Source organism: Drosophila albomicans, chromosome 2R (genome assembly GCF_009650485.2).
Source record: "Drosophila albomicans strain 15112-1751.03 chromosome 2R, ASM965048v2, whole genome shotgun sequence".
NCBI classification, from domain to species: Eukaryota; Metazoa; Arthropoda; class Insecta; order Diptera; family Drosophilidae; genus Drosophila; species Drosophila albomicans.
In genome coordinates, this window is record NC_047631.2 from 15,486,126 (window position 1) to 15,513,183 (window position 27,058).

Consider the following 27,058-nt stretch of genomic DNA (forward strand, 5'->3'; position numbering starts at 1 on the left):
TGACCTAGTTTTCTTTGTGATTGCATGTAATTTAAAGAAACCTCATTTTAATTTTGGCATTACAGTAAAACTCGTTTAAGAAGTATTTTAAAGAGCCGCGAAAAGTGCAGACTACAGTAGTGTCCGCAGCGCCGCAACAAAAGAGCGCGTCAAAACGGGCAGACAAAACTGCACTCGAAACAATCACAACTAACTGGAAAATGTAAACAAACAAAGGCAACAGCGGCTAAACAACTTTCTGCGAACGCCAACGAAACAAGCTGAAAGAAACAACTGAAAGAGCCAACAACAACAGTTAGCACAGCGGAAGAATCTCGCTGGAGTTAGCCATCTACAATAATTCCGAACCGGGCGCTACGTGTGAACGAAGCCGAAGTCAAAGTCAAAGTCGAAGAGAAAGAGGAAGCCAGGAAAAAAACTGAACTGAACGATACATAAACTGTTTGCCGCTAACAACTTAACGAAAGCCGAGAGCGAGAGAGAGAGAGAGTGTGTGTGATATCAACCGGCAGCTTGGCCTGGCCCGGCCATGATCTTGGCCAGCACGGAACGCGACTCAGTCAGTTGTCGGTCAGACGCGCACGCATGCGCACGTTATTGAAGATTGGAGCGTGGCTACAAATACGAGTATCTCTAAGATACTAAGATACGAATTACGCGGCAACCGTTAGACTGTAGGTGTGTCTCGCGCGCATAGATGAAGTAATTGCAGGTGGCAGCTACATGTTGTTTTGAGCGTCTTGTTCAAAGTTTGAGTTTTGGTAAAGCAAATAGAAAATGTGCTAAATGCAGCAGATAGCGAAATTGCAAACACTCTCGCACAAAATAGACGACAAAAAGAAAGCAACGTTGTGCGTGCCACGCACCGCCAAAAAGAATTTGTGAAAATCAGCAACATTACAGTTGGCAAACAATAAAGAGCGTGCCACAACGGACAAGTTCAAATCAATGAAATTGTGTTTGCGTGTTAATCTGGTTTTGTGTGGAACATTTGTAAATTGATTGTGACCAACGAACGGCAGACAGACTGATTTCGCCCACTAAAAAAGCGACAATAGTTGGTTATTGTTTGAGGGCCATCACAGCTGCCCTGAGCCCAGAGCCCTGAGCACGTCGGCCCAGTTAGCATAATTCGCCAACGGCAGTCGAGCGCAACCAAATAGCCTCAACTTGGGACGATAATTTGTTCAATTACAGTCGGAAGGTGTGAATTTGCACAGCCGCAAATAAAACAAATGAAATTGAAAATGCGAATGCAAAACCTTTCAGTTGACACAAAAAACTGGACACTCTTTAATTGGCTGAGAAGTGAGAGTCATTGCACATCCTCAATTCAGAGTAAAAGAAATCGCATTGCCATGGCAAAAACTAACAACAACAACTCGCACAATTTGCTGCAGCTGACGTTATTGGCGATGTGCCTCTGCTTCCATCTCGCCAGCACTGTCAACGCGGATGAGCTGTCTGTGTCCACAACGCCACTAACGCCTGACTTCAGTACCGAGTCAGGAACTGAGACAATCACAAATACACCTGCAGAGGATTGGCAACCGATTGTAAATGTAACTCAGAAGCCGTCAACTAGGAAGCGGGTCAACGGAAGCGACTCGATACTGTTGCGTTTCGCGCGCAGTTTCTCCAGCGGCAACGAGCTCTGGGATGGCATCATACGCGACTGCTACAAGAGACCAGACATGTCCTGCTTTCAAAAGAATGTCTACAGCTATCTGGATGGGGCTCTGAGTATGAACGATGTCAATGTGACACAGCGTCTAAAGTTCTACAAAAATCAAGTGCAATACGAGCCGGATAATGAAATCGATGAGGAAATACCCAATGAAGGGCGATCTGGTAAGTCATACTTCTTAGTCTGAATTCAATCCCAATTATATCACATCGAATGCCGACTCAGACTTATGTAAGAAGACCGTGCTCAGCCCTTGGCTCATTTCGCTTTCATTTGGTATTTGATTTTGTGAGCAACATCACATGTGTAGGTAGACGCGACTCTTCGCTTTTTTGTGTGTGAGCTTTTGTGATCACTTTTCACATCTCGGTTGGCATTCGATTCTTTGCATTCGTTTTGTTTACATTTTTCTTGGCACGTTCACGCTGTAAACTTTCACTTGCTCAGTTTTGATTTGATTTTTACTCGAAAGAAAGAAATGAGCATTCGACTCTCATTCATATGAGTCACGGCACTTTGGCTCTTTGACGTTAGCAGCTGATTTCTTTTACTCGAATGCAACACAACAAAATAATAAAAAAAAAAAATAACAAGCTAAAATCAATAAAACTGACCAAGTGTTATGCAAGCTGTTTGCGTGTTCTGTATTAAAGTGTTCGGACAACTTTCATTAGCACAGAACTGTCAATTTCTTTTTCCACATTTTCGCAAAGTCATTTCACTCATAAATCTTTCTTTTTATGCATATCTATCTGTGCGATGCAGCCCCGGAAACCCCCATCGAGGAAGTGTCCAATGCGCTCTACGGGAAAACAATCAAATTCGCAATGACACACGATGTGGAAGTTCAATTGCCGGAGATTATGTTTAATGGTGCCACATTTCGCATCTCGCCTCGGTCCATCGAAGGCAATGGGGTCATTGCCAAACTGGAGCTGATACCCAAACAGATGGTGCAGGCTCGTCTTCTTGGCATGATCAAGAAGAAAATCGGTAAGTTGGCAAATACAAATACCACAAAACTTAATCCCCAACTGGTCAATCTAGATGGGATTGCAGAAAGTCCGCTTTCAATTTCTGGCAGCATTTCGAATTGCAGTTTCAATACTTTAACATAACTGACAAGCAAACTTTCGTTTCCTTAGACAAATTTCTACGCAACAAATTGCTGTTGTCATTTATTGCATTGGCGCTCATCATTAAGATCATCAAGATCAAGTTATTCTGGTTGCTTCCGATCGTCATTGGCGTTGGTGCGGCCAAAAAGTTGTTGCTGAAATTCCTACTATTCCTTTTCCCGGCATTATCGCATCTCTTCAAGCTCTGCTCGTACTATCAGCAGTCGTATCATGGAGGCACGAAGTACCATCACCATCATCATCTGATCAATCATCATCACACGGTATGTTTGCATTAGAGAGAGAAACAGTTTTTCTAGCTTCATCTTTTGCTGTATCATTTCTTTTTCTATTATATTGCCGCGCACGGATTTGATTTTTTTTTTGTGTTTTCGTTGAAATGTCAACGAGCAGCGTGAAGAATTTCATTAAAGACAAAACCGTAAGAGGCTGAATTTCTTTTTTTGCTGCCTGTCTATCTATGAGTTTGTCTGCCTGTCAGTCTACATGTCTTTCTATCTGTTTTGTATTTTGTTTGAGTGCGCTTCTTTTTCTTCATCTGTTTCTTTTTTTTTTGCTTATTTATGCGGCACACGCCCATCATTTGGTTAGATGTATTGTCACAGAGCCACTCATATCATAAAAGATAATTAAAAAAACAACATGGCGTATGTGTAATGCATAGAAACTGAAATTTTAGCTAATTGAATTTAACCACACACAAAAACGTGAACAAAAAGTGCCATCAGCTTTAAGATGTGCTGCGACCACACAGTGTCTTCGGCACATATTCCATTGGGATAACAAGTTGGCATTCCATCAAATTGAATCCCCAAATTCATTGCCCAAAATAAATGCTGTCGCTCACAAGGATTACAGATTAGACTCCCACTCATAAACAGACGACAGACACTCGAACCGACAATGCAATAAACATCCTTGCTGATATATTTATGAAATATTCACTTGCGAATATATGAACACACAACTTGAGTGGGATATGTGAGGTGGGGTCGTCGCACTGTCAATGACAACAGACTCGAGATAATTGCAGCTCATGGCGAGTATTCTCTGTGAGCTTGAGCTCTGCAGATAAACACTCGTATTTATAACGTGATAAAATTAAAGCCAGCGAGGGCTTGTCTTAGACTTAGTCAACAAGCAGCTGGAAATTCAACGCATTGATTAGTCAAGCAACCTCAATGGGAACATCTGCTTGGAAATTGAGGTGCGGGTCAATTTCTTTTTACTAAACCAGTTTGTACAAGTTCATAAATGTGTAAGACAATAAAATGTCTAACGGAATTTAAATAAAATATTCAGCATGAATCGGAAAACGAAATGGACTGAGCATCATAAACCTCAAATCCATATTGAACGACTTCCCAGTAGGATTTAACCCACAGTGATTGTTGGCTTTAAACTCAAAAGTCTATATACGAGTTAAGCTCCGCAATAAGCTAACTGTCAGTCATAAATTAAATTATGTCCCACATACGCGCAGACATACAAATATTATTACCCAGCAACGACACATATCTCACCATTTCCACTCACTTTGCCTGTCGAAATTTGAAACGCATGTCATCTGCTAGTGAAGTGCCAAAATTGTCGCCATTTCTTCTTTGGTTGCTTTGCCACTCGCAAAGAGATGTAAAAAGTTGGGTCCTTTAGCGCACACGTGAAGCAGATAAACAAATACAGACAAACAAGAAAGAAGTGAAAAGAAAAAAAGCGCAGCAGCACAGTCATAAATTAAACAGTAATAGTATTCTAGTTGAAAGAACTTGAACATCAGATACCTTTGAACAAAAAACTCAGAGTACTTTAACCTAAATGCTTTACAAAAAAAAAAGATTCAATGTAGTGCAGTCGTCTACGTCATGACCTTTTCCATCTTCATTTTCCCAAATAATTGGGTATTTATATTTATTATAGAGTACCCAAAATGTAGTTCTTCAATCGCATCAAAAGACATTGAACTGCGCAATGTCTGTTGTCACATACACAGATATCGCGTATTTATTATTTACGACTATTTAACAGTCATTGAACTGTGCCGAAATCAAGCTCAAAAACGCGTGCTAAAAATAGCTATAAGCACAAAGGGCACTCAAATCGTGACAGCAGAAAAAAAGAAAAGAAAAGCGGCCAAACAAAAAATTAATGTTGCTTTACTTTCAACAAAACGTAAGGGAATCATGAAAGCCTCTCTCTGCAACACTGTCTTTTACTCCACTTCTTTTTCTCTTTCTCCATCTCTTAAAGGTTGTGCCACCATGGCACAGCGGTGAGCATCATTCGGTGCCGGAAATCATCTACACGCATCCACCCAAAGGACATCCATCAGCATACCTACACGGCGCTCCTGTGCACGAGACATACGGTCCTGGGCCAGGACATGAGCACTTCGAGGGCGCTTGGGAGAACAGCGGACCTGGACTGGGCTCTGAGTAAGTTTGCAGCAGCAGCAACAGCAGCAGTTAACATACTTCATGTTCTTCTATGTTATTTGTCTGTCAATGTTTGTCTTTAACGCATGTCACACACTCACACTCTCACACACACACTTCACACACTTACTTCTTTACACACAAACAAAAACACCAACTATCTTCGTCACCCAAAATATAGATACATAGGCGATATTAATCGCGCTGCACACGTTGATGATAATGCGCATTATTTTAAACCTCACACAAACGATGCAAATGAGCTGCATACTTGGGGCTTGGGCACAACCCAAAGTTATGCAAAGCAGCAACAGCAGCAGCATCGTCAGCCGACTGTTTCCCAGTATCAGCATCAGCAACAGACGCAATCATGGCCAGGCACCCAACAACAAAGGCCACCCACACAGCCACAGCAACAACAACAGCACCAACACCAGCAACAACAATTGAGTTATCAAACACCGCATGCCTCTAGTCACAGTTTAAATAAATTACAGAGTCTGGACGAACAAAGGTATCAAGTGCCCAGAACCACAGCCTACACTCAACACAATAAAAACTCGCACACACACGCACACCAGCACCCAACTAACACACACACACACACACATCACGCTTTGCAAAATCAACTAAACTAGTATACAAAAATCCTAATTGCCTCAGATCCCATGCTGAGTTTATGCGACAAATTTAAATTTAAATGAAAACAAAACAACTGTGAATTATCAGGCATTCTTTTGTGTGTGTTCATGGGAAATTATAAATCTGTTTGCTTGCTAAACACTTTTCAATTTGCATAGAACTAACAGTTTTCATTTGCAACACCTCTCCACACACACACACTCTCCAGCTCTAGGCCAGCCTTTTCACAGCACAGTCCTGTCTATGCAGCAGGACCCCTGCGACAGAATGTCGGAACTGGGCTAACAGCTGCACAAATTGCCGCCCAATACGAGCCGCCAGCCCGCAGCAATCAGCCCCAGCAGCAGCCACAACAGCAGGAGCCTCAACTTTCGGTAAGTATTTTATATATAAGGAAAGGAGCTCGTCTTTGGCAAAGTGTGTCAACAAAAGTGCAATTGCGTTTCACAAAATTTACCGGATGCGCATCTGCTGGCAAATCAATAAATGCTAGCTTAGCGTGTAATCCATGGTTTCAATCAAATGGCAAACAGTAGAATTCATAAATCGATAATTACTGCAAAGGCTTTTTTTTGACAGCTGATAGCTGGCACCTTTGACCAAAGTCGCCACATGTAAAACAACGTAATCAGTCAACTGGCAAACAGCATTTCACTTTATGCCATCTCATCGTAAATATAGCTGTAGACTAGCTTATGAGGTGGTATTTATTGACAGCTTCGTTTTTTTGTTGGTCTCTCGTAAAGAGACTTAAAGAGTTTTCCTTAGTTATTACTGTTTATTTGTCCGAATGTTTAGTGTCTCTTTAACGGCGTCTTGCAAATTGCATCGTCGTGCCGTAGTAAAGTGCTATGCATATATTTTTTTTTCGTCTTCCCAGCACTGGGTCACGGACTGTTTTCACTTTCAAGTGCCCAAGTGTTAAGTGTACTCATGTGAACTAACACAACTACAACAAGTATAACAACAGCAGGCGAACCCTACCGAGTGTTAACTAAGCCATAATTAAAATGCACTTTGCCATGGCCAACGCACCGGCAACTAAAAATGGCAAAATCACTCGCTGTTGGGCTTAATTAAATGAGTTCATATTTCGAAATGACGCGGCGCCGCTTCACAAACTGGGACTTTGGTTGACACTGATGATGAAGGCGACAGTGCGTTGAGAAAGTATGCCAACGGCACTTGCACAGCTGGCAGACAACTTCGAGGGTTGTCCATGCAGTTGTGAAACCCATTCATTCAGCTAGACTTTAATCATATTAAATGCTTGCTAATTGAGCCATTTTAATTCCCCCTTAGCGAAATTGCTATGCAAATTGTACACCACGACATAACAGGCCAAGGCTAACATAATATGTATTATACTAATATTAACTATCTCTTACCGCCCTTCTTTACAACAACAGCCACAACTGGCAGCACAATTGAAGGAGGCCATTCGCATACAGGCTGAGCAACGACTGATCCAACAGCAACAACAGATTCTGGAGCACCAACCTTTCGTACAGGATGGACAGGTTCGAAAGTTGATCACAATGCATCAAAAAAGATTGTGTTTGCATTACTAATAAATTGATTTTCTTTTTATGCGTTTCTAGCCACTGTATCCACTGAACTACGATCCATTCTACAGCCCGATATTGCTGAAGATTGACAAAATCATCGAGCAGCTGGGCGTCAAGAATGATCTCTGCAAAGAGCGCATCGTGTGCAATATGTATAAGGATCCAGCGACCTACAGTCCGCACAGCAATTTCATATCCGCTGAGCTCAGTCGGTATGTACTATGTGGGACAAGTTTGTCTACTTTTGATTTTGACTTGGTTTAGTTGGGCAACGATGATGCCGCTTGAAATTAAGCGCAAAGTGTTAGAAATGCGTTGCAAGTCTTTGGGCTATTTTATGCTCTAATAGTTACACATAGAATTACAAATTGTAATGTCTGGCAGAGTCAAAAGCGTCAAAAATGTCACGGCATGTCAAGTTCTTTAGATCATTCAGTGCAAGCATATTTTCCCCCAGGTGAAAATAGAAACTGAATAAACGCAGCTGACAAGTCTTTTCAATAAATGGGCAAAAGCGTGAAGCGAGAATGAAGAAAGTGTGAGTAGTTAGACTCCAACTCGAAACTCATTTACTCGCTTATGCCCGTATGTAAGCCATTTGTCACAGCGCACAGTCTTTTCTTCTGAGTATCTCTAGCTATTGTCTGACTATTGAAGTGCATGTTGCAAACATGCACATATGGGCAGCCGAGTGGAATGAAACGGCTGTGTGGCGTCAAAGAGCGCGTCAACGGGCGCCACCCACTCAAAGTATTTTCATAATTGACTGACGCTCAGACAGTTCATCGCAGCTCAGCTGTCAACGGACATTGCCAACAGTGCAGTGCACTCATGCGACAGATACATTTATAATTTCAATACACTGCAATTAACAACGAATGCGAATAGCATAAGTATTTGTCAAATGACTTATTGTTGTCACTTTGAGTTTGAATTGAGTTCATCTCGAAGTAGTTTTGCACTCTTCAACAACTTAATTTCAATGTGCAATTCTTTGTCTGAAAAGTAATTTAATTACATGACTTATGCATTGTCTAGTGATTCAAAAGAGATGAATGTTGTGTCCCTTGTGGCACCGTGTTGACCGCCCTCGTCTAGGGCATTCTCATCTGTTATCTTTGCCTTTGTTTCTTCTCGCACTTGTTGTAGCATGTAGTTAGCATTGTTTTTTCTTGCGGCAGCACATGGCAGACAATGGTTGTAAAATTGCGAGACATCGTCACCATAATTTTGATAGGTTTGTTGACACTATGCTGTGAAGCACGAATATGAAAATTTGTGACTGACAGCAGAGACTGTTGATTGTTGCCTACTTTCGGGGTCGCTTGGTTTCGGTGGCGTATGCGTATTGTGTGATTTATGACAGTTTATGTTGAATGTTAATGACACATCATTAATTAAATGCCCCAGAAGTGCGCTCCATAATATTATCAGTCGGTTGCCCTCAAATATTTGTGCAGCACCCAGAGACTCAGGCCACCAAATATTTTAGCCAACGAAGAGGATCAAGCCCAGGCATAAAGCTAACACAATGGCCTCAACTTTGGCTTTAAACGGAAAATTAATTAATATGCGTGGTTGTTGATTAATAATTGGTGATAGCTCTCGAGACAGACAATGGAAATTGCTTATCTATTGAATGTGTAGACACCAAACGACAACAAAATACTCGCAATAAAACTTGAGAAAAGTTCACAACTTAATGCGAATTGCGTGCTCTGAAATTTTCATTATCTGCAATTTCTATCAAATTTTCAATTAGTCAGCTGTCAGTTGGAATGCAGATTTTAATGAAAGTCAACAATGCTTATAAGTGGCTATTTAGAAGTTCAAATTCTGAATGTTATTGTCCTCTTCTTGAATTGTGTAGTGCATCTCAACCGTATGCATGTTTCATTAAGTATGCTTAAGTCAGCATGGCAAATTGAGTTTATCTAAGATAATTTCACTTGCTGTTGTAGCAACATATGTCATAAGAAGTCTGTACATTTCCTGAAAATACATTAATTTCAGCAGTCAGACGAAGAAAACTTAATTATTCAATTAGGTCATTTAAATATTGTGGGAGATATGCAGCGCAATAAAATGGCAGTAAAAGGAGAATTTAATTCACCCCAAAAATATTGTTGATAGTTTTTTATTAACGAAATAAAGTGGAAATTGCGTTACAAACTGAGAGATGGTAATTTTACTACATCTACCATACAACTCAACTGTTCTGTCTAGCCTTTGGGGAGTAGAAAATCCATTAGGTCTTTTACAACCATGTCTGAAACTGTTGGCGGTTTTTGTTTAATGGGCCACCTACAAATTGGGGGTATCTGAACTGAGACGTTGCGACGTCAGACTCCAAAAGCCAAAATGAATATGCCCAAAGGCATTGGCAGTCAGCAGTCGGCAGTCGAGAAGAAGCGAAAGAAGGAGATAAAGATTTTTGTGAGTGGGGTTCCGAGGGGTTATCTGACTCGCACACAAAGAACACGCACCACGTAAGTGAAAGTTGTGCCTTATCAAGGATATACGAAAGTTTAGTTTTAATGCGGCAACGCTACGGTAATGGCAAAGTTAATTAACTGAGTTCCTGTCAGAGTTTTGCAAATGCTCGCTCCACTGACTCTTCAGTGGCTGGAAGTCAGCTGCTGCTCTTCAAATTAATTGAATAACACAATTGAATTTTGGATTTTTGGTCTATTTTGCAGAGATACAAACGAACTGGAGCCCGTAACGCATGCCAATGAGGCAGTGCGTCGCTTTTACCGTCTCATACAGGCAGCCCGTGATGGACAGGAGCAAAAGGATTGCCAAATCCTCTATCCACAGTGCAATATGCAGACATAATACAATAGTTGATAATGCAGCAGCTGCATTAACAATAAGTACGAACTATTTAATTTGAGTCAACATTTCCTTGTTAAATCGAACTGTGAATATGCGAATATCTTAAACATAATCTAATTGTTAATCTTTATTTATTTATTTATTTATTTTTACCATTTAACGAATTATACGATTAACGTGTTTTTTGTAGATTTAAGCATCGAGTTTAATGTAATCCGAGGGCCACACAATAGCCCAATTAATATTAATTCTGATTTTGTTGCAACTCTCACACTCTGAACATTTATTTATTGGCAATGTACACAGATTACACATTTACATACATATATATTTAACCATTTGCAATCTGCAAGTGAAAGCATCAAATGCACAACCAAATGCACATCAACAAAATAATGAAATCAGGATTTTTATTAATTGGCAGACTGTCAGTCATGGCTTAATATTCAATTAATTAGTCTATAGAAAAATTGTTGATTACATTTTGTAGCCCGCACAAAAATAAATATAAATTTACAAGAAACAATTGGGTTATTTTTATTTTACGAAACGCCGTTGCAACTAAAGAATTAATAAAGCTGTGAGCACTCAACAATCCGCTGTCTATGCGCATATTCAATTTGAATTGATTAAAATTCGATTATTTCCAATAAAATACATGTAACACATGTAACACTTGCGTTATTTTTGGGATTTATGAGGCTACCGACGAGGTTGGGTAATTGTATTTATTTTTGTCTTTTTATGAAATTAAACATGCTGTGAAATCACTCATACGCAGCGTATGCGTAATACGAATAACTGCCTTTGCATAAATCAAAACTTCAAGGGCAGCAAGAACAGCGAGTTGCCAATTGTCGTACGACGAACAGGAATTCATTTGCATAAATATAAGTATTTATTAGCAAACCTATTGACATTCCGCTGCGCAGGCTTTGATGTTTTTTAAAAAGGCAAACAAGTTGGAATGTGTGGGCGGCAGGGGGCAAATATATAAATTCTGAGCGCAATTAACACGCAGATGGCAGTGCTTTCACTTTAGTCCACATTTGCTAGGGGTCTCTATGAAAATTCGTATGGAAAACAAAAAAGAAATAATAATCAACGAAGGCGGAAACAAAAGCAAAACAACAACAACAGCAGCAGCAGCATATTTTAGCCGACACTGCAATGACATCAAAACACCAATTGCCAAATTGGCGGCTCATTAAATGCCACAGAAGTAAAAGTATTTGGATTCATTCCAGCTCATACACAAAACCCCGCCCTCAGCCTAAAACATTTGTCGCATTCCTCTGTGGGCTGTTTGTTGTGTGCTGTGGGCTTGGCTTACCCTCTGGCCCTACCATTATATTTCCGTTAGACGAATCAAACATATATCAAATTTATTGAAGAATTAAAGAAATCGTCAATGAGCAACAACGACAGTAACAACGTGAGCTAGAGGCGACATTTCCATACCCTATAAACACTCAAGGCAGAAGCGGTGCTTGAGACTGTGTGTAAAATTAGAATTAGATAAGAATTTCTGTATAAGCAATAGATAGATTTTCATAGCAATTTCATTAGTTCGAAAATTGATGCTTCAAGTGCTTGCGATGCGAGTAGAGAGAGAGAGAGAGAGAGCATTTTGCTATAGACACTTGGCAAGTTTTTGGAAATAAATGCTGAGCATTAATTTAATATGTAAATATGCAGAGTGGGCGTATGATGAATTGATTACACAACACGAGATTCCTGTCTGATAGTTAAGGGAATGAATTATGGAAAATGTGAATGAAAAAAAAAAGAGTTTTGTACAGCTTCCCTAAAATATGTTTTCGTCACGCTTCAAATGAGAGTTTAATGCCGGATTTAAATATTAAATATCAATCTGTCTTTTTTGCACATATTCAATGTACATATATATGTAAGCAATTTCTCAAAATGTAGCAACCCTTTTCAAAGGGCAAGCGAACTCCTTATTAAGCTGTAGTATTCCCATCAAAATGTTTTTATGTGGCACGCCTACAATGTGCATTTGGTTGGCTTTACAACAAGTGGCCAGCCATCTGGTAATGCATCGTGTCAGCGTTAAAGATACGGCTACAATCAAGTTGTCCACTCGTATAGTATTCTAATTGAGTTGCAAGGCACGCACATCGATTGGTAGCTCAGCTCCGTTCGTTTTACGACACCATCGAACCGTAGAAGCCATAAAATAACTTTCAATTATGTGCGGCATGATATATTGTGAGTATTATGCGCCCAGAAGCGCATGATTAAGCCACGGAAAAGACCGACACAACCATTCATAGGCGGAGTCGTGCCCATAAAGCCCACAGATGAACCCATAGACCCAATAAGGAATCCGTAGAACCCATTCGACGAGGCCAGTGTCAGACACAGGTGAAACTTGCAAGCAACTTGCGCTTTCCATGACTTTGACGTAAAAAGCGCAAAGCGCAATTGCCGCTAAATCAGGGAGCCAAAGCGAAACGAGCAATGAGACGCGCGTTCGCCGCATACGCAATTCAATTAACAAAGTACTGACGTATAAAAACCAAGCGTTGCCCGGCCGACATTTGCATAACCCATTGAGTCGCCAACGCTTGCGCACCGTGCACCAGCAACTGGGATTTAAATAAATCGACAATCGCCAAACACCTCACTCAGGAGAAAGTGCAAGGATGCAGTGCTACTTCTGGTTAACCGTCGCTCTGACGACGCTGGTCGCCGCTCATGGCGCACCCACCCAATCCCAGGTGGCCACTCAGTCGGCCACACAGCTGGCCTTGGACATGTACAATGGCTGCCTCAAGGATCTGAGCATCTCGTGTGTACGTCCCAAGGCGCTGCAATGGTTCAACGCCGCCATGCAGCAGCCCGAAGTGAAGCTCACAGAACGTTTGTCCATTGTGCGCACCTCGGAGACGGGCGCTTCTCGTTCCCTCAATGCCGAACAGCAGATGTTCGACAACATTGATAACTACTTAGGCAGCCATGCTCTGAGGATTCAGGCACCTGAATACTTCCGCAGCTCCGAGGCGCGCTCATTGGTGCCCGATTTCCTCATGGAGAATCCCCTCACTCAAGGAGGCATTGTGCCACTTGCCCCAGCCAACGAAGGTGAGTAATGAATAAAAGTGTATAATTTGATTACAAATATTAAACTGTTTACTTTAACTTTAGCTCGTGGCATGATCCGCAAGGCTGTGCTGCCTTTCCTGCTCGGTCTGAAGCTGAAGACCACCGTACTGATGCCATTGGCTCTTGGTTTGATCGCTCTCAAGACCTGGAAGGCAATGACTTTGGGTCTGCTCTCGCTGGTGCTCTCCGGTGCTCTGGTCATCTTCAAGATTGCCAAGCCCAAGATTGTCAACTACGAAGTGGTGCACTATCCCCATCATGTCGATCATGTGGTGCCACATCACATCGAGCATGTTGTGCCTCATCACATTGAACACATTGTGCCACATCACATTGACCACCATCTGGAGCATCATTTGGACCATCATGTCGATCTGCCCGTAGAGCATATCGAGCACTTGGAGCATCCAGCGCCAGCTTGGGATCCCCATGCCTGGGCTCGTTCCTCTCAGGAGCCACAAGACGCTCAGGACATCGCCTATGCGGGTCAGAAGAGACGTTAAGTCTATGGACCCTGAAAGATCCCTAATCCAAATTGCAAAATTGATGAACATGCTGCGACTTTATTTATTTTGTTCTATTTTATAAGTAGTTGGTACGCGTGCAGTGCGTGTTTGTTTTATGTATTTATTATTTATTTATTTATTTATGAGAATTGTACAAAACAGAAAACAGAAAAAAAAAAAACGTGAAAGCATAAGAAAAATGAAAGTATACCACAAATTTAAAAAAAAAAAGAAAAATGGCAATATGTGTATTGAAGACCAGCTGGACTTTTGTGTCGTTTCTGTAAATATTTATGCAATAAAAGTATGCTAAAGTCATTTGGTTAATTGAAGGTATTGAGAGCAAAGTTTTGGGCCAGAGAAATGGGGAAACGGAAAAAGGGAGAAGTCATTTGCAAATGTAACAAGCTCCTAATTAGGGTTCTTTGGCAACTTGCTAATGCACTGATTAGCCTTGACCTCACGCTCTCTTAAGGACCTCTGTGTTAAGTTGGCCATAAGAAGCTCTGAGTTGCAAACTGTAAATTACAGCAAGCTTGGGCTCCACGCACCCCAAACAGTCAGCCGGTTTTATGCAGGTTTTGTTTGCTTACGTACTTTGATGATAGCATAAAAAACTCTAGAGCGAGAGCTGAAATAAATTTCGAACATTTTATTAAATTAAAGAGTTCTTTAATTAATCTCAATTAATCTATAAAAGACCACAAAAGAGAAGTCTCCCAAAAATCAACCCGAAAACTCACAAACCACAACATTTCTGCACTGTGAAAGTGGCATGAAATCAATTTGATTGTTGAAAACCTTTTTGCGGCGTCTCTTGCGCTTTTTCAATATCAATGTCCATGGCAACTTTGTAGCCACCCCGTTCGGCCAATTGGGAAAGTTTCCACCGCTGACAACTGCCACGTGCAACAATGCAAAATGGCGCTGGCGCCAATAATAAAACTGGACAGTGACAACAATGACAGCAAGCATCGTGGCCAGCACTTCATTGATATTTAACGGCATGCACTTGGCATGATGCGATATCGATGCCGATGTCGGTGTCGATGTTGATACCGTTGGCGTTTCTACGCAACAATTTTAAAATGTTAAAAAACAAAAAAAAAAAATACGAAACTTTTCCAATTTCATTGGCAAAGCTGGTGTGGCAAATGCGGTTGAGGGCTTCAACAAACCCATCAAATGCGCCCGGAATCGCAAATGAAGCGCCAATGTGTGTGGAGAAACTTTGCTTTTATTCGTCTCAAAAAAAAGTGTTAACTAAAAATAACCACTCTGATATCAATTGAATTTTCGAGGCAAGCCAAAAGCGTAATCAATATACGAAATTCATAATTCACATGTTGCATGGCGGATATTTCGAAATTCAGCTCATGTTTTTGGCCACATCGAGCAGGGACAAGGTTGGAGGCGGTGGTTGGTGATGGTGGCCAAAGGGAAGCTTCCGTTTCACTTTCGCTTTCGGTGTAGAAGGAAAAAAACACTTTCTATACCATTTGCATGACAATGGCGTCGCGAATGTTGCTCAATTTGGCAGCTGTGCAATTTCGATTTATTTTCTTCTTATTTATTGATATCAATATTAATTATGATTTTGCAGTTTTCTTTACTAATTGCTTGTGCAACTTGACGTGTGATGGTTGTATAAAATTTTGCGTTGCGATTGCTTAATGACTAGTTGGCAGAAATCATTGAACGGATTATGAGCTGTAAAAGTGTTGCCTATATTTTGGGTTGCCTGCAACCTAAAAGCCGCTTACAAGGAACGCTAATTTAAATGTTTTGTACTCTCTCTTAGCATTTACACATCATTTTCTTTAAGAGGTACTCAAATGCTTATGTTTTCGAGGTAAAACATTGACTTAGATGTCGTTAGGGGCCAAATTCAAATGGGAATACATATATATAAGTAGCTTGGGGCTTTTGAAATTGTAGAAGGGAAATGCATTTGAGAGCTAAATAAGTTCCCTAATGAAACGCAACACACACAAACACATTACGGCAAATCAACTCGGATGGCCAGACGAAGACGGCACGCGTTTGAAATAAAACCGCATTAAGTATACGACACGTGGTAACTAGGCACGCACACGCGCTACGCCAAATGCCGCTAAGCGCCGTATGCCAAACAGCCAACAGCAAGAGCCACAAAAGCCAGTCAATAAGCAACAACAATGCATTCACTGCCAATGCTGAGCTGCCTCTTTATTTTTTCGTTGTCTGCTTCATTTATGTCTTCTTCCGCCATTTTTTACTTTATTTTCTTTTGGCATTTCTTTTGCGTCGCGTACGACACCCGAACCGAGGCCCGGCATGTAAGCCGAGCGGCAATCGCGGCACTCGCGACGCACTCGCGACTGCTGCAGACGCTAAAACATTGAGAAGTATAAAAATCGTGAACAATAGAAAAACGATTATTAAACTCAATTGTGCCAGCATTGAGGCGAGTTGTGTGCAGTCCAGTTCAAAGTAAAAACACAAGACACAAAACAAAAATGGCCAAACTGCTCCTTCTGGTTGTTGTGGGTGTTGCAGCCCTTGCATTGGCACATGGCGCCTCAACACCTCAGCAGCAACAGCAGCTTCAACGCTTGATTGCCGAGGAGCAGAACAAGTGCGCCAGCGGCCAAGATTCGATGGCGTGCATCAAAGAGCGTGCCATGCGCTTTGTGGACAATGTGCTGAGCAAAGATAGCTACACGGTAAGAGCTAATAGCAAAGCTATTCTAAATAGTTGATCTTATGATACTAACTGCTTTTTCATAGCTTTCCAACTTGGAGGTGCACTCAAATGGCCAGCAGGTTGCTCCCGTTAGCGAGGCACGCGCCAACAGCGCTGATGGTTTCCTCGATGCCATCGAGAACTACATGAAGGGACACGATGTTAGCGTTAACTTGCCCGTGGCCGATGCCAAGATCACCGTCTCGGCACGCAATCTGGCCAACGACGAGATGAGCTTGAATCTGCAATTGAACAATGACGATGGTGCCGAGACTGAAGCCAGGGGTAAGAAGGGCAACATCTTCAAGAAGGGTGGGTTTCTTGCAAGTCACTTCTATCACACACACATATAACTCAACATTTGCACCTCATAACAAAAACAGGCAAGAAGAACCGTCTCCGCAAGTTGGCCATGCCCATTCTGGTGCTCATTCTGCTGAAATCGATCACCGTCATCCCAATGGCCATCGGTATTCTGAAGATTAAGGCATTCAATGCTCTCGCTTTGGGCTTCTTCTCCTTCATTGTCTCGGTTGGTTTGGCCATTTTCCAATTGTGCAAAAAGGTAAGCACAATTTGATTATTAAAACGCATCTTTCTATTGTTTTTAGGCATTCGCGGGATGTGGTAATAGATAGGAGGGCGTTAGTGAGTTGCATGAGTTGAATGAGTTGAAATGAGGGCGACGGGTAAAAATAGAAACAAAATCAAATCAATTCCTTTTAATTACAAACACACGTATGTATTCAGTCCCAGAGGTCGGTCGCTGGGTAAGTCGAGTTAAAACCCTGCGTCCAACAAACAAATACTCTCCCAACAACACTCACCTCCCCGCCAACAACAACCACCACCAACCGCTGCCATTCAATTATATACTATATTCCACAGAAAAATAACATTCACAATTTAATCCTCTTCAACTTTTTCTTTCCCTGCCCACAGATTGCCCATGATCATCATCACACCGCACACATCACTGCCCATGGACCATGGGACGGTCGCAGCTTCGGCGCTGTTCCCGTTGTGCCCGTTGTGGAGCAACCCCAGCAATCGGCCCAGAACTTGGCCTATCAGGCCTACGCCTAAATGTCCTAGCAACAACAACATTCGAGAGCAAAGCACAAAATGATTTGTTAATTGTTAAAAGATTTTTGTGACTTTGTGCACCTTTTTTAATGGAGCATCCCAAATGGCGGACAACAATTGACAAACAAAACAACAAAAATGAAAATGAGAGCGAGGCTGTCCTGCATTCTTTTAGACCCTATTTATAATAACTTATTATTTATTATTTATTGAAAAAGAAAACAAAAAAAAAACACAATGCATAGAAAACAAAATCAAATAAAATGAAATGCAAAGAATACACAAATCAATTTGCATAATGAAAGCTTTTTAAATAATAATTAAGTCAATTAATTAATGTAATTCACCAGAATTCATTAATACTACTCCTATACTTGGACAACGTCGCTCTACACACCTGACTTTACGTGAGTCGATTTCCTGGCATACGCGTCGTATAATTAACTTTGCCTTATGAAAAAAAAACATGGCAGCCAGCAGCACAACAGCAACAACTTTGTACGGCAATTGGATGCCATTGGGTAGACTTACTTAATGGTGGGGAAGAGAGAACATTTTCACTAGGGCCTAAAATATTTATAAGCCATCACTTGGCCGTCCTAATTAGCCAAAATTTAAGCGCCTCAAATTCTTTAGCTGGCAATCTAATTAATTATTCCAGTCAAATGCGAAACAACCGAGTCTGGGCCCCACGCTTTGGCCACTCGATTAAAATGATGAACTGTGTACAATTTTAATTTTGAAGCTTCTGGTTTTCACTTGCGCGAAAGTTTCAACGATACGATACCCACGCGGTTGTCACAGCCCAGCCGGAGAGTGAAAGTCTTTAAGCATTCTTATCGAGGGCGTGAACTGCGAAATGAGGAGTTTATCTACTCAGCTTGCCAGTGACATGCACTGAACCTTAAGCAAAATGGCCAAGCACACAGTTTAAATAGCAAATCCCTAGATCCCTCCATACACAAACTTTAAATGCGCTCGAATACCTTAAATTCTGAGACGCATCTGACCGCATCTGAATTTCATTTAAAAGGCAATCAAACTGTGTCTTTAGACCATGGCCAGCAAGGCAGCCAGTCAGTCCCTCAGTAAGTAAATACTTACTTAAATATTTGCTGCAAACGCATTCCACTGGCCAATAAGACATCCATATTCCTTCTTCTCCACGTGCGGAAACAGCAACGTCTCCTAGAGAGTGAAGTGGGGGCAGGCGTATCAAACTCGTGGATGACTGACTCGCTTTCATAACAATTTGGCATTCAGGAGGACGATGCAGAGACACGCAGACACACACAAACACACACAAAAGCATCTGAAAATTTATTATATAGTATGTATGTACATACAACATATGTTGTCGGTTTCGTTTTACTTATTTTTATTTTTCTCGTTTGTGTGTTGTTACATGGCTGGTTTTTATATTCGACATTTTTATTTTGGCACGATTGGAGCAAAGTGTGGCGCTTGTGAAATAAACATGAAGACGTTGAAAATTTCTTTTATTGGGTGATAACAGATCGTGTGACGCCAACAACGACTACGCCGACGACACCTGTTGCATTATTCACAGTATCTGTATCCATATCAGTTAGGTAATCTACTCGGACTTGTTAACAATTATGCATTTGGCAACCATTTGTATGAAAATCACTTTATCCGTTTCGGCAACATGAAAAAGGATAGACACGTGTCATCGGATGACAATTAGTCCAATAATATAACATAACTACGATTGCACCTAATGAATTTAAAGGATTTTCATGTCACATTCAATATTTATTAAATTGTAGAATGGAGCATACTTCTTTAAAATGTTTAATTGTTGTTAAAAACAAAACAATATAAGAATAAAATGGTTTGCATCTTATAAATTTAAATGCAATTAGTATTTATGAAAGTATATTACGGAGACTAATAAAATGTTCTAGAACATTATAATATAATTACTTTTTCATATTTATTATATAGTGTGAACTAAACTAATTATATTCCATGATGTTTGATTATATGAGAATTTAATTGAGGTTATCTACTGAACATATTAAGTAATATTTTTAAAGATTTAAAATGAAAGTATATTTCAAAAAGAATTGTATTTGTACATATACTTAATTTTAAGAAATATATTTTCTTTAATTAATTTCGTAAATGAAATGTAGTATTGCAAAAATTTAAATTTTCTTTTAAACGGTAGCTCTAGCGTCGAGGACATCGTTAAAATCATTATTTGGTGAAGCTTGAATTTCAGAGAAATCCTTTTTATAACCAGGCAGACACAAAAATATTTGTGAAGGCAAAAAATGTTGCTGGTAGTATGGCTTCAGCATGCTGATTTATAGCTCAACGGCTTTCGGTCTTCAAAGTGGATGATATGTAGTACATTAACTCTGCGGTTATTTATTATTAATGAAGGCATTCGTAGCTTTCATTAAATAAAATTCAGAAATGGAAGAGATGCCCTTTTAATGTGTAATAATTACTGTAACTTTAATAAATTGATGTTCTTTTCCACTACCCTTGTTCGATCTTAAGAGAACGCTTTATAATTTACTTTAAAATATAACTTTCCCTTTTAGTTATTGTCCTCATTTGTAATATTAATAGTTCGTAGGTAACATATTTATATAATTGAATTCTCTCATTAGTTGACCTACTTAGGAAGTCGGCAAACTTCAGGCCTGGCATAACATTAGCAAAATCGTGTCGAACAAAATATATGTCACAAAATAACAGCAAAAATCTGTTTCGTAATCCAAATGAAACAAGGCAAATAATATTAAGTGAGTCCAGTGAGTGGAATTGAACCTAAGAGTTCCGCATACGAGTAGACAAAACAAATGGCCTAATCCAAAAGCAATGGCCAATACCAAAGCGTAGACAAGTTCCGTACTGATTTCTTGTATCGAAATTTGACACAATACGTTGAAAAATGTACGTGCCCTGGACCTGTTGTCTCTGTTGTCTTGGTGTGTGCTGAGGGCAGTCTTGGTTTGCTTTCTTGTGTTCGCGTAAGAGATGAGGGGCTGCATACTAATTGGAAACAAAAGTTAAAGTTATTTTCATTCGGACGTCGAAGTGTCGATAATGCAACTCGCAACTCGCAGCAAAAATCCAGGGACGGGGGTGCCGCCGATATGGAAAGCGAGAAAGCTTAAGCAGCGACAAGCGACAAAAGTTAGGGAGCCCGAGCAACCCAGATATCAAAACACCGACGCAAGACTTCGTTTTTATTTTGTTGGTGAAAAACTTTAGACACTCTTTTCGTCACTCAATTCGTAGCTGTCCAAAAACAAATACAAAAACAAAAGCAACAACAAAAATGTGTGTGCGCTCCAAAACTTGGAATGCATTGGTCAGTGCCGCGTGGTGTCTCTTGGGAGTCTTGCGAGGAGCGGCAGTATAAAATCGTCGGTACTCGCACAATTGAACAACATTGTCGTCGCATCGACATCGCAGTGAACAACACTACGCGCTCTGAGTAGTGTCATCAATCAAGTGGATAGATCACAAATCAATAGCAGTATCAATAGCAATATAAATATCAAAATGGCATTCCGTTTCACGTCCTTAATCGCGTTCGGTTGTTTGCTGCTGCTGTCAGCGTCGTCGGCTGTTCAGGGAGCTGCCATCGATAATGCGGTCACGCCCCGCATTCACAGCTCCGATGAGCTTATCTCAACCATTGTGGATAAGTGCTTCCATGCCAATGCCATGCATTGCCTCAAGGAGAAAGTGTTGACCTATCTGGACACCGTTGCCAATGTCGAGGAGGAGGTCAGCGGTCGTGCCTTCGATGATGATGTCATCGACAAGGTCATCGTCGATCGTCTCGCTCGTATTCTGCGCACCAACGAGGTGCGCGTCCAGCTGCCTGAGACATTCTTTGCCAGCTCCGTGATGACCTATCGGTCCGATCGCGGTTTCGACTTGGAGCTGCCCAAAGAGGAAGGTGTGTTCGCTAGTCACAAAAATATTATTGCACATGTTTAGCACATCAATCAAATCATTTATTTGCAGGCCGTGCTGAGAAGAAGAACAAGGACAAACTCTTCCTGCCTCTGCTGCTGCTCATGAAGCTCAAGCTGAAGGTTGTCATGCCCATTCTGCTCGCTCTCGTCAGTCTGAAGGCCACCAAGGCCCTGATATTGTCCAAGATTGCCATTAAGCTGGTGCTCGGCTTCCTCATCTACAACCTCATCCAGAAGTTGGGTGGCATGAAGATGAACATGGTCCCGATGCCAGCTCCCATGCCAGCTGCCGAATACGGTGTGCCCAGCACCACTGCTTCGTCGTACGATCCCAGCAGCTGGGAGCCAATGAGCGGTGGCCCATATGCCCGTTGGGACTCACAGAACTTGGCCTATAGCTCATACCACCCAAGCAGCTCATCCTCTTACACCTCCTCGTCCCCCTCGTCGAGCAGCTCGTCCAGCTACAGCTCCTCGTCTTAAGCCGGGGCAACCTTCAAAATGCCGTTGTTAACGTATGTAAATACCAAGGAACTGAGTGTCGCCAGTTGACACTCGGAGTAAGCAGACCAAAATGGAACCGGAACATGCCTAGGCCATATATTTAGTTGTTAAGTTTAAGCTGCGCGACTTTTAGCCATTCTTCCTTCTCTTTCCACTCTGAGCTATTCTCTAACGACTTTTCTGCCTTAGCCTTCAATCTATTCGCATTTCTCCAGCTAACGCCTTATTTTTCCTACAGAAATCGACCAAAAACAACACAAAAGCTATTTAATTGAATTTATTTATTTAATTTATTAAAAATTGCACAAAAAATTTAAATTAAATTGAAATTAATCACAGTGTTTTCATTGCTACTCGTGCTGAACGTTCTCCAGTCCACTTAATAATAGTGCTGTTACACTTGACATAATCACGGTCAAAAGCTAAAAAGAATGCAAAGTGTCAAGCACTTGACTAAATACTCTACTAATTACAACAGGTTTTATATTCCACTAATTATATATAAAGTATTTTACTAACCGTTGTTGCCTAAATTATCTTCATTAATTATTCAAAACAAAACTTTCTAGCCAAAGTTGCTTTGAAAGATTCTTTAATAATCTTTAGTTTAAACTTTCCACAACTTAACCCTTAACTAATTAATTTTTTTGTTGCATCTTATCATTATTATCGAGCTACTCAGCACATTACAAATCACAGTAAGTATTAATAAATTAAGTTGAGTGGGCGTGCTTTTGATTTGCATGTTGCCAACTAAGCGATAATTTCCTACACAATTTTTTATTTTACTTTGTTGTTTTTTTGTACCTAAACGAGCTACTAAGTGCCCGATGTCCGCCCCTAAGTCACGCAAAGTTCCGACGTACAAATTGAGCTGACACACGAAAAGTACTTTTTTACGGTATGCTAATTGAAATTAAAAAATAATAGTAATAAATGAGGGCTTAATGATGCAATGCTGCAGCGAGTGAAAGGGTAACAGCAGCAGTCTTCTAATCAACGCAAAACTTTTCAAGCCATGGCTTAAAAGCAACAGCCAACAGCTGTTTCGACAATGCAAACTGGCCACCAGACCTAGACCCAGACAGCCGGTTTTTCGTTTCTTTCTTTGTGGTCGAGTCTGGTTTGGTCTTGTCTGCGGAGAGCTGGGCTACTTAAGAGACTGTCAGAGCCAAGCGCTCGCCAGTTGGATGCTTAAATCGAAATGTGGATCAAGTGCATAAGTTTACTCGCCGTGTGTCTGTGCGTTGCAGCGCACTTGGATCATCAGGCGGAAACGGAAATATCCCGATTTCTTTCTCACTTGGATATTATTCCCGATGTCTTAGAGACTGGCCCTCAAGAGTTTCTAAACGTAAGCAGCAGCTCACGCGTTTTGTAACTCTCTCCTCTCATCTCGTGGATACCCTTCTTTTTAGGTCACCTACAATGGCAGCATTCCCGCCGATCGTGGCATCGAACTGCAGCCCATGCAAGTCCGAGATGTGCCGTCGGTCAAATGGACAGCCAACAAGGACACGTACTACACACTGCTAATGGTCGATCCCGATGTGCCCAGTCGTAAGGTGCCCAAGTTCAAGGAGTATCTGCACTGGCTGGTCGTCAATATACCTGGCAATCAGCTGCAGCTGGGAGATGAGCGAGCCGCCTATGTGGGTGCCATGCCTCTGCAGGACACTGGACTGCATCGCTATGTGCTGCTGTTATACAAACAGCCAGAGCTCACCAAATTCGATGTGGCCAAGTTGCCGCAACAGAACGACGAAGGTCGCATCAAGTTTAGCACCAAGGAGTTTGCAGAACGTTACAAGTTGGGCAATCCGTTGGCCGGCAATTTCTTTACAAGCGTCTGGAGCACAGATGTGCCAGCTCTGCACAAGACCAAGCTTCAGGGCCGTGTTAAATAATTGGCATTTTGGGCAATCGCGAAAGGTGAATGGGCCGGTTTTTTCTTTTTCGATTTTTTTGGCCCGTTGGATTGCCAAAGAAATGCATAAATTAAGCTACGATTCCGGCTTAATCGCCACACACAAAAAAAAAAGAAAAAACAAAGCTACACTGTAAGCAATTTTTGTATACTAAGTTAGCCTTTAGTTAAATGTCAAGCTTACTAAAAAAGTTTCATATCGATTTAAACAATTTGACCTTGCAATTAATAACTTAAGTTCAGACTTATAGCTTCTAATCATGGCTGATCCGTCTGATCTCTTTGCCAAGCACAAGATTGTGCCAGATATTTTGGATGCGGCACCAAAGTCGCTGCTCAAGGTAGGCCCATCTTTAGTCTTTAGCGGATTGCTCCTGATCTGCGTCTGCCTGTCTAGGTGACCTACTCTGGTGGCCAAGAGGTGAATGGAGGCAACGAGCTGACACCCACGCAGGTCAAGAATGTGCCACAACTTGAATGGGCAGCCGAGCAAGATGCGCTCTACACAATATTGCTAACGGATCCAGATGCGCCCAGTCGCAAGGAGCCAAAGTTTCGTGAGTGGCATCATTGGCTGGTCGTCAACGTGCCCGGCACCCAAATCGACAAGGGCGACGTGTTGAGTGCCTATGTGGGCTCCGGGCCACCGCAGGGAACTGGCCTCCATCGTTATGTGTTTCTGCTGTTCAAGCAGCCGCAAAAGTTGTCCTGCAACGAGCCGCGCATACCGAAGACGAGTGGGGATAAGCGTGGCAAGTTCAGCACCGCCAAGTTTGTGGCCAAATACAAGCTGGGCAACTGTGTGGCTGGGAACTTCTTCCAGGCGCAGTACGATGATTACGTGCCCAAATTGTATAAGCAGTTATCTGGCAAATAACAACATAATCTGGCCTAAAACATTTTGTATCAATTTCACGCTGTTCTTGTCGACAATTAAAAATGAAAAAAATCTCGTGCATTGGAAAAACGTTGCAGTTGCAGCAGCTGTTGCGCATTTTCCCCACAGTTTCGATAGCTGACGAAGCGTAGTCGGTGTTTTTTATAAAGCAAAGCGTCATGGCAAACTGGTTTCAGTTGTGAACAGACCTCGCTAGAGAAAAGGTCTCTTTGTTTATCTTTCAAGTTATACCGAGTTACGTCAGCATCGCCTTTTCTCCTCCAATACATTGCTTAACAATGTGGTTTCCTTTGTTATTGTTGGTCAGCATTGGGGCTGCTGTGCAGTCGGATTCAGTCGAGGATGTCTTCAAGGCACACAACGTGGTGCCCGATGTGATTCCTGTAGCACCAAACCAGTTACTCAAGGTGAAAGCAACATTAAAACTTTAAACTAAAAAAATAAATAAACAACTCTCGGCTCAAAGGTCACCTACAACAATGGACTTGTGGCTGAGAACGGTGTGGAGCTGACGCCCACCCAGGTCAAAGACCAACCTCTTGTTGAATGGTCAGCCGATCCCAATGACTTCTATACACTAGTCATGACCGATCCCGATGCACCCAGTCGAGCTGACCCCAAGTTCCGTGAGTTTAAGCACTGGGTGCTCGTCAATATTGCTGGCAATGATGTGTCTACTGGTGAAGCATTGGCCGAGTATATTGGTTCTGGTCCACCAAAGGACACAGGACTGCATCGTTACGTTTTCCTGCTCTACAAGCAACCCGGCAAGCTGCAATTCGATGGTGCTCGCGTTAGCAACAGATCCCGTCGTAACCGTCCCAAGTTCCATGTTGCCCGCTTTGCTGAGCATCACCAGCTAGGCAATCCCGTGGCTGGAACGTTCTATCAGGCGCAGTATGATGACTATGTGCCCAAATTGCATCAACAATTGGCCGAGGAGAACTAAAGCTACTATTTAAATATTTTCATGAATTATAAAAACTTACAATTTGGTTTTATTTTGTTTTGAATGTATTATTTGGGATTGTATTCTATTTGCCGGCTGCAGTCGCCAGCGGATTGCGCAGAACCAGGATAACGGAATCGCCGCGCAGAAACATTTTCGAGATAAAGCGATCCTTGTTGACAGGTTTCACCTTCTTCTTTCCTTTGCCAGTGCGTGGTAGCTCCGTCCACATCTCCTTCACATTCTCCAGCACCATGTTGCAATGGCGGTCGAAGGCTTTGACTCGTCCCAGCAGCTTTTTGTTGTTGCGGCAGTTAATCAAAACTTGTGTGTTGTTTTTCACCGACTGTGTGAGCACCGACAGCGGTCCAGTGTTGAACTCCTCCTCCTCCTGGCGCGCCAATTCCTCTGGTGTCAATTCGGATTTGGGTTTTACAAGAGCCCTAAAATACGATGGAGCGGCATTAAAAAATGGAGGGCTATAATTGCAGTTGGAGCACTTTTAAAGAACTACTTACATATTGCTGTCGTTATGTATACACTCTTCAATATAAATACAGGTATTATTTATATATAGGAAGGTTTTATTTATTATTTATTTATTTATTAGCCAAAAACGTTTGCGCCTCGCGGCTTTTTTCGCTTAGAGTTGTATTGGTTTGTTTGGAACGTGTTCACTTGAACCACTCCACTTATTGAACTGCATTTCACGAACTAGTTCAGTGCATTTTGAGCTGGACGTTTTACTTTATTAACTTATTAGTTTCTTAAATTTTTAAAAATTAAATTTCATTTTCTTTTTTAGTTAATTTTTTACACAATTTTAAACAGCATCATCACATATTTTTAAACAAAATTAAATAACTGTTTTTTGAACCAGTTGCAAACTATCGCTATAATCGTGACAAATATCGAACGCGAACGCAAATTTTGACTCGTTGCAGAAAGGCTGCGCAGTGTGACCATTAATGACAAACCGATATTTCATTCAACAGTCGATTTAAGTAAATTTACTTTCTTTTTAAGATTTAATTTGCAAATACTGATGCTTTAGAGAATA

The 27,058-nt window shown here is 41.4% G+C and overlaps 8 protein-coding genes across 11 annotated transcripts; 7 read left to right on the forward strand and 1 right to left on the reverse strand.

The window, feature by feature from the left end:
- Positions 1 to 96: 96 nt before the first annotated feature.
- On the forward strand, positions 97 to 10,808 carry LOC117576062 (uncharacterized). Of its 2 annotated transcripts, XM_034260596.2 has the most exons (9): positions 97 to 1,851; positions 2,453 to 2,680; positions 2,833 to 3,089; positions 5,074 to 5,258; positions 5,440 to 5,772; positions 6,109 to 6,274; positions 7,310 to 7,420; positions 7,502 to 7,680; positions 10,168 to 10,808. In XM_034260596.2, the coding sequence occupies exons 1-9, from the start codon at positions 1,236 to 1,238 to the stop codon at positions 10,304 to 10,306; spliced, it is 2,214 nt and encodes a 737-aa protein (XP_034116487.2). In that variant the 5' UTR covers positions 97 to 1,235; the 3' UTR covers positions 10,307 to 10,808. The 2 variants fall into 2 exon arrangements, with proteins under 2 accessions (XP_034116487.2, XP_034116488.2); XM_034260597.2 differs by lacking the exon at positions 5,440 to 5,772 and having other exon boundaries at positions 106 to 1,851; positions 10,168 to 10,805.
- A 2,088-nt stretch (positions 10,809 to 12,896) lies between these two features.
- Positions 12,897 to 14,197, forward strand: LOC117573450 (uncharacterized). Its single transcript, XM_034256672.2, has 2 exons — positions 12,897 to 13,414; positions 13,478 to 14,197. Exons 1-2 carry the CDS (start codon positions 12,976 to 12,978, stop codon positions 13,936 to 13,938), a joined length of 900 nt encoding a protein of 299 aa, XP_034112563.1. The 5' UTR covers positions 12,897 to 12,975; the 3' UTR covers positions 13,939 to 14,197.
- Positions 14,198 to 15,887: 1,690 nt separating this feature from the next.
- On the forward strand, positions 15,888 to 17,922 carry LOC117575207 (uncharacterized). 3 transcript variants are annotated; one of them, XR_007955259.1, is made up of 5 exons: positions 15,888 to 16,646; positions 16,711 to 16,978; positions 17,050 to 17,198; positions 17,278 to 17,436; positions 17,609 to 17,724. XR_007955259.1 is itself a non-coding variant. In XM_034259331.2 (4 exons), the coding sequence occupies exons 1-4, from the start codon at positions 16,440 to 16,442 to the stop codon at positions 17,750 to 17,752; spliced, it is 801 nt and encodes a 266-aa protein (XP_034115222.1). In that variant the 5' UTR covers positions 15,888 to 16,439; the 3' UTR covers positions 17,753 to 17,922. The 3 variants fall into 3 exon arrangements, 2 of the variants coding, with proteins under 2 accessions (XP_034115222.1, XP_051862552.1); XM_034259331.2 differs by lacking the exon at positions 17,278 to 17,436 and having other exon boundaries at positions 17,050 to 17,231; positions 17,609 to 17,922; XM_052006592.1 differs by lacking the exon at positions 17,278 to 17,436 and having other exon boundaries at positions 16,711 to 16,951; positions 17,050 to 17,231; positions 17,609 to 17,922.
- A 3,094-nt stretch (positions 17,923 to 21,016) lies between these two features.
- LOC117575242 (uncharacterized) lies at positions 21,017 to 22,532 on the forward strand. Its single transcript, XM_034259375.2, has 2 exons — positions 21,017 to 21,701; positions 21,770 to 22,532. The coding sequence occupies exons 1-2, from the start codon at positions 21,299 to 21,301 to the stop codon at positions 22,201 to 22,203; spliced, it is 837 nt and encodes a 278-aa protein (XP_034115266.1). The 5' UTR covers positions 21,017 to 21,298; the 3' UTR covers positions 22,204 to 22,532.
- An 869-nt stretch (positions 22,533 to 23,401) lies between these two features.
- On the forward strand, positions 23,402 to 24,137 carry LOC117573366 (protein D2). Its single transcript, XM_034256495.2, has 2 exons — positions 23,402 to 23,578; positions 23,643 to 24,137. The coding sequence occupies exons 1-2, from the start codon at positions 23,429 to 23,431 to the stop codon at positions 24,129 to 24,131; spliced, it is 639 nt and encodes a 212-aa protein (XP_034112386.1). The 5' UTR covers positions 23,402 to 23,428; the 3' UTR covers positions 24,132 to 24,137.
- Positions 24,138 to 24,353: 216 nt separating this feature from the next.
- On the forward strand, positions 24,354 to 25,132 carry LOC117573368 (protein D2). Its single transcript, XM_034256497.2, has 2 exons — positions 24,354 to 24,492; positions 24,549 to 25,132. Exons 1-2 carry the CDS (start codon positions 24,412 to 24,414, stop codon positions 25,026 to 25,028), a joined length of 561 nt encoding a protein of 186 aa, XP_034112388.1. The 5' UTR covers positions 24,354 to 24,411; the 3' UTR covers positions 25,029 to 25,132.
- Positions 25,133 to 25,218: 86 nt separating this feature from the next.
- On the forward strand, positions 25,219 to 26,044 carry LOC117573367 (protein D2). Its single transcript, XM_034256496.2, has 2 exons — positions 25,219 to 25,456; positions 25,516 to 26,044. The coding sequence occupies exons 1-2, from the start codon at positions 25,328 to 25,330 to the stop codon at positions 25,996 to 25,998; spliced, it is 612 nt and encodes a 203-aa protein (XP_034112387.1). The 5' UTR covers positions 25,219 to 25,327; the 3' UTR covers positions 25,999 to 26,044.
- On the reverse strand, positions 26,013 to 26,674 carry LOC117573370 (probable small nuclear ribonucleoprotein Sm D2). The gene is made up of 2 exons (XM_034256498.2): positions 26,517 to 26,674; positions 26,013 to 26,441 (listed from the first exon to the last, which is right to left on the reverse strand). Coding segments are annotated over exons 1-2 (360 nt in total). The 5' UTR covers positions 26,519 to 26,674; the 3' UTR covers positions 26,013 to 26,083.
- Positions 26,675 to 27,058: the final 384 nt, after the last annotated feature.

Bases quoted from the DNA above. Each gene is read 5' to 3' on its own strand.
- LOC117573450 (XM_034256672.2), top strand. From the start codon at position 12,976: ATGCAGTGCTACTTCTGGTTAACCGTCGCTCTGACGACGCTGGTCGCC. The intron at 13,415-13,477 runs GTGAGTAATGAA...CTTTAACTTTAG, and splicing joins ACTTGCCCCAGCCAACGAAG to CTCGTGGCATGATCCGCAAG.
- LOC117575242 (XM_034259375.2), top strand. From the start codon at position 21,299: ATGGCATTCCGTTTCACGTCCTTAATCGCGTTCGGTTGTTTGCTGCTG. The intron at 21,702-21,769 runs GTGTGTTCGCTA...ATTTATTTGCAG, and splicing joins GGAGCTGCCCAAAGAGGAAG to GCCGTGCTGAGAAGAAGAAC.
- LOC117576062 (XM_034260596.2), top strand. From the start codon at position 1,236: ATGAAATTGAAAATGCGAATGCAAAACCTTTCAGTTGACACAAAAAAC. The intron at 5,259-5,439 runs GTAAGTTTGCAG...CCCAAAATATAG, and splicing joins GGACCTGGACTGGGCTCTGA to ATACATAGGCGATATTAATC. The intron at 5,773-6,108 runs GTATCAAGTGCC...CACACTCTCCAG, and splicing joins CAGAGTCTGGACGAACAAAG to CTCTAGGCCAGCCTTTTCAC.
- LOC117573367 (XM_034256496.2), top strand. From the start codon at position 25,328: ATGTGGTTTCCTTTGTTATTGTTGGTCAGCATTGGGGCTGCTGTGCAG. The intron at 25,457-25,515 runs GTGAAAGCAACA...CTCGGCTCAAAG, and splicing joins CACCAAACCAGTTACTCAAG to GTCACCTACAACAATGGACT.
- LOC117575207 (XM_034259331.2), top strand. From the start codon at position 16,440: ATGGCCAAACTGCTCCTTCTGGTTGTTGTGGGTGTTGCAGCCCTTGCA. The intron at 16,647-16,710 runs GTAAGAGCTAAT...GCTTTTTCATAG, and splicing joins TGAGCAAAGATAGCTACACG to CTTTCCAACTTGGAGGTGCA. The intron at 17,232-17,608 runs GTAAGCACAATT...CCCTGCCCACAG, and splicing joins TTTTCCAATTGTGCAAAAAG to ATTGCCCATGATCATCATCA.
- LOC117573368 (XM_034256497.2), top strand. From the start codon at position 24,412: ATGGCTGATCCGTCTGATCTCTTTGCCAAGCACAAGATTGTGCCAGAT. The intron at 24,493-24,548 runs GTAGGCCCATCT...CTGCCTGTCTAG, and splicing joins CACCAAAGTCGCTGCTCAAG to GTGACCTACTCTGGTGGCCA.
- LOC117573366 (XM_034256495.2), top strand. From the start codon at position 23,429: ATGTGGATCAAGTGCATAAGTTTACTCGCCGTGTGTCTGTGCGTTGCA. The intron at 23,579-23,642 runs GTAAGCAGCAGC...CCTTCTTTTTAG, and splicing joins GCCCTCAAGAGTTTCTAAAC to GTCACCTACAATGGCAGCAT.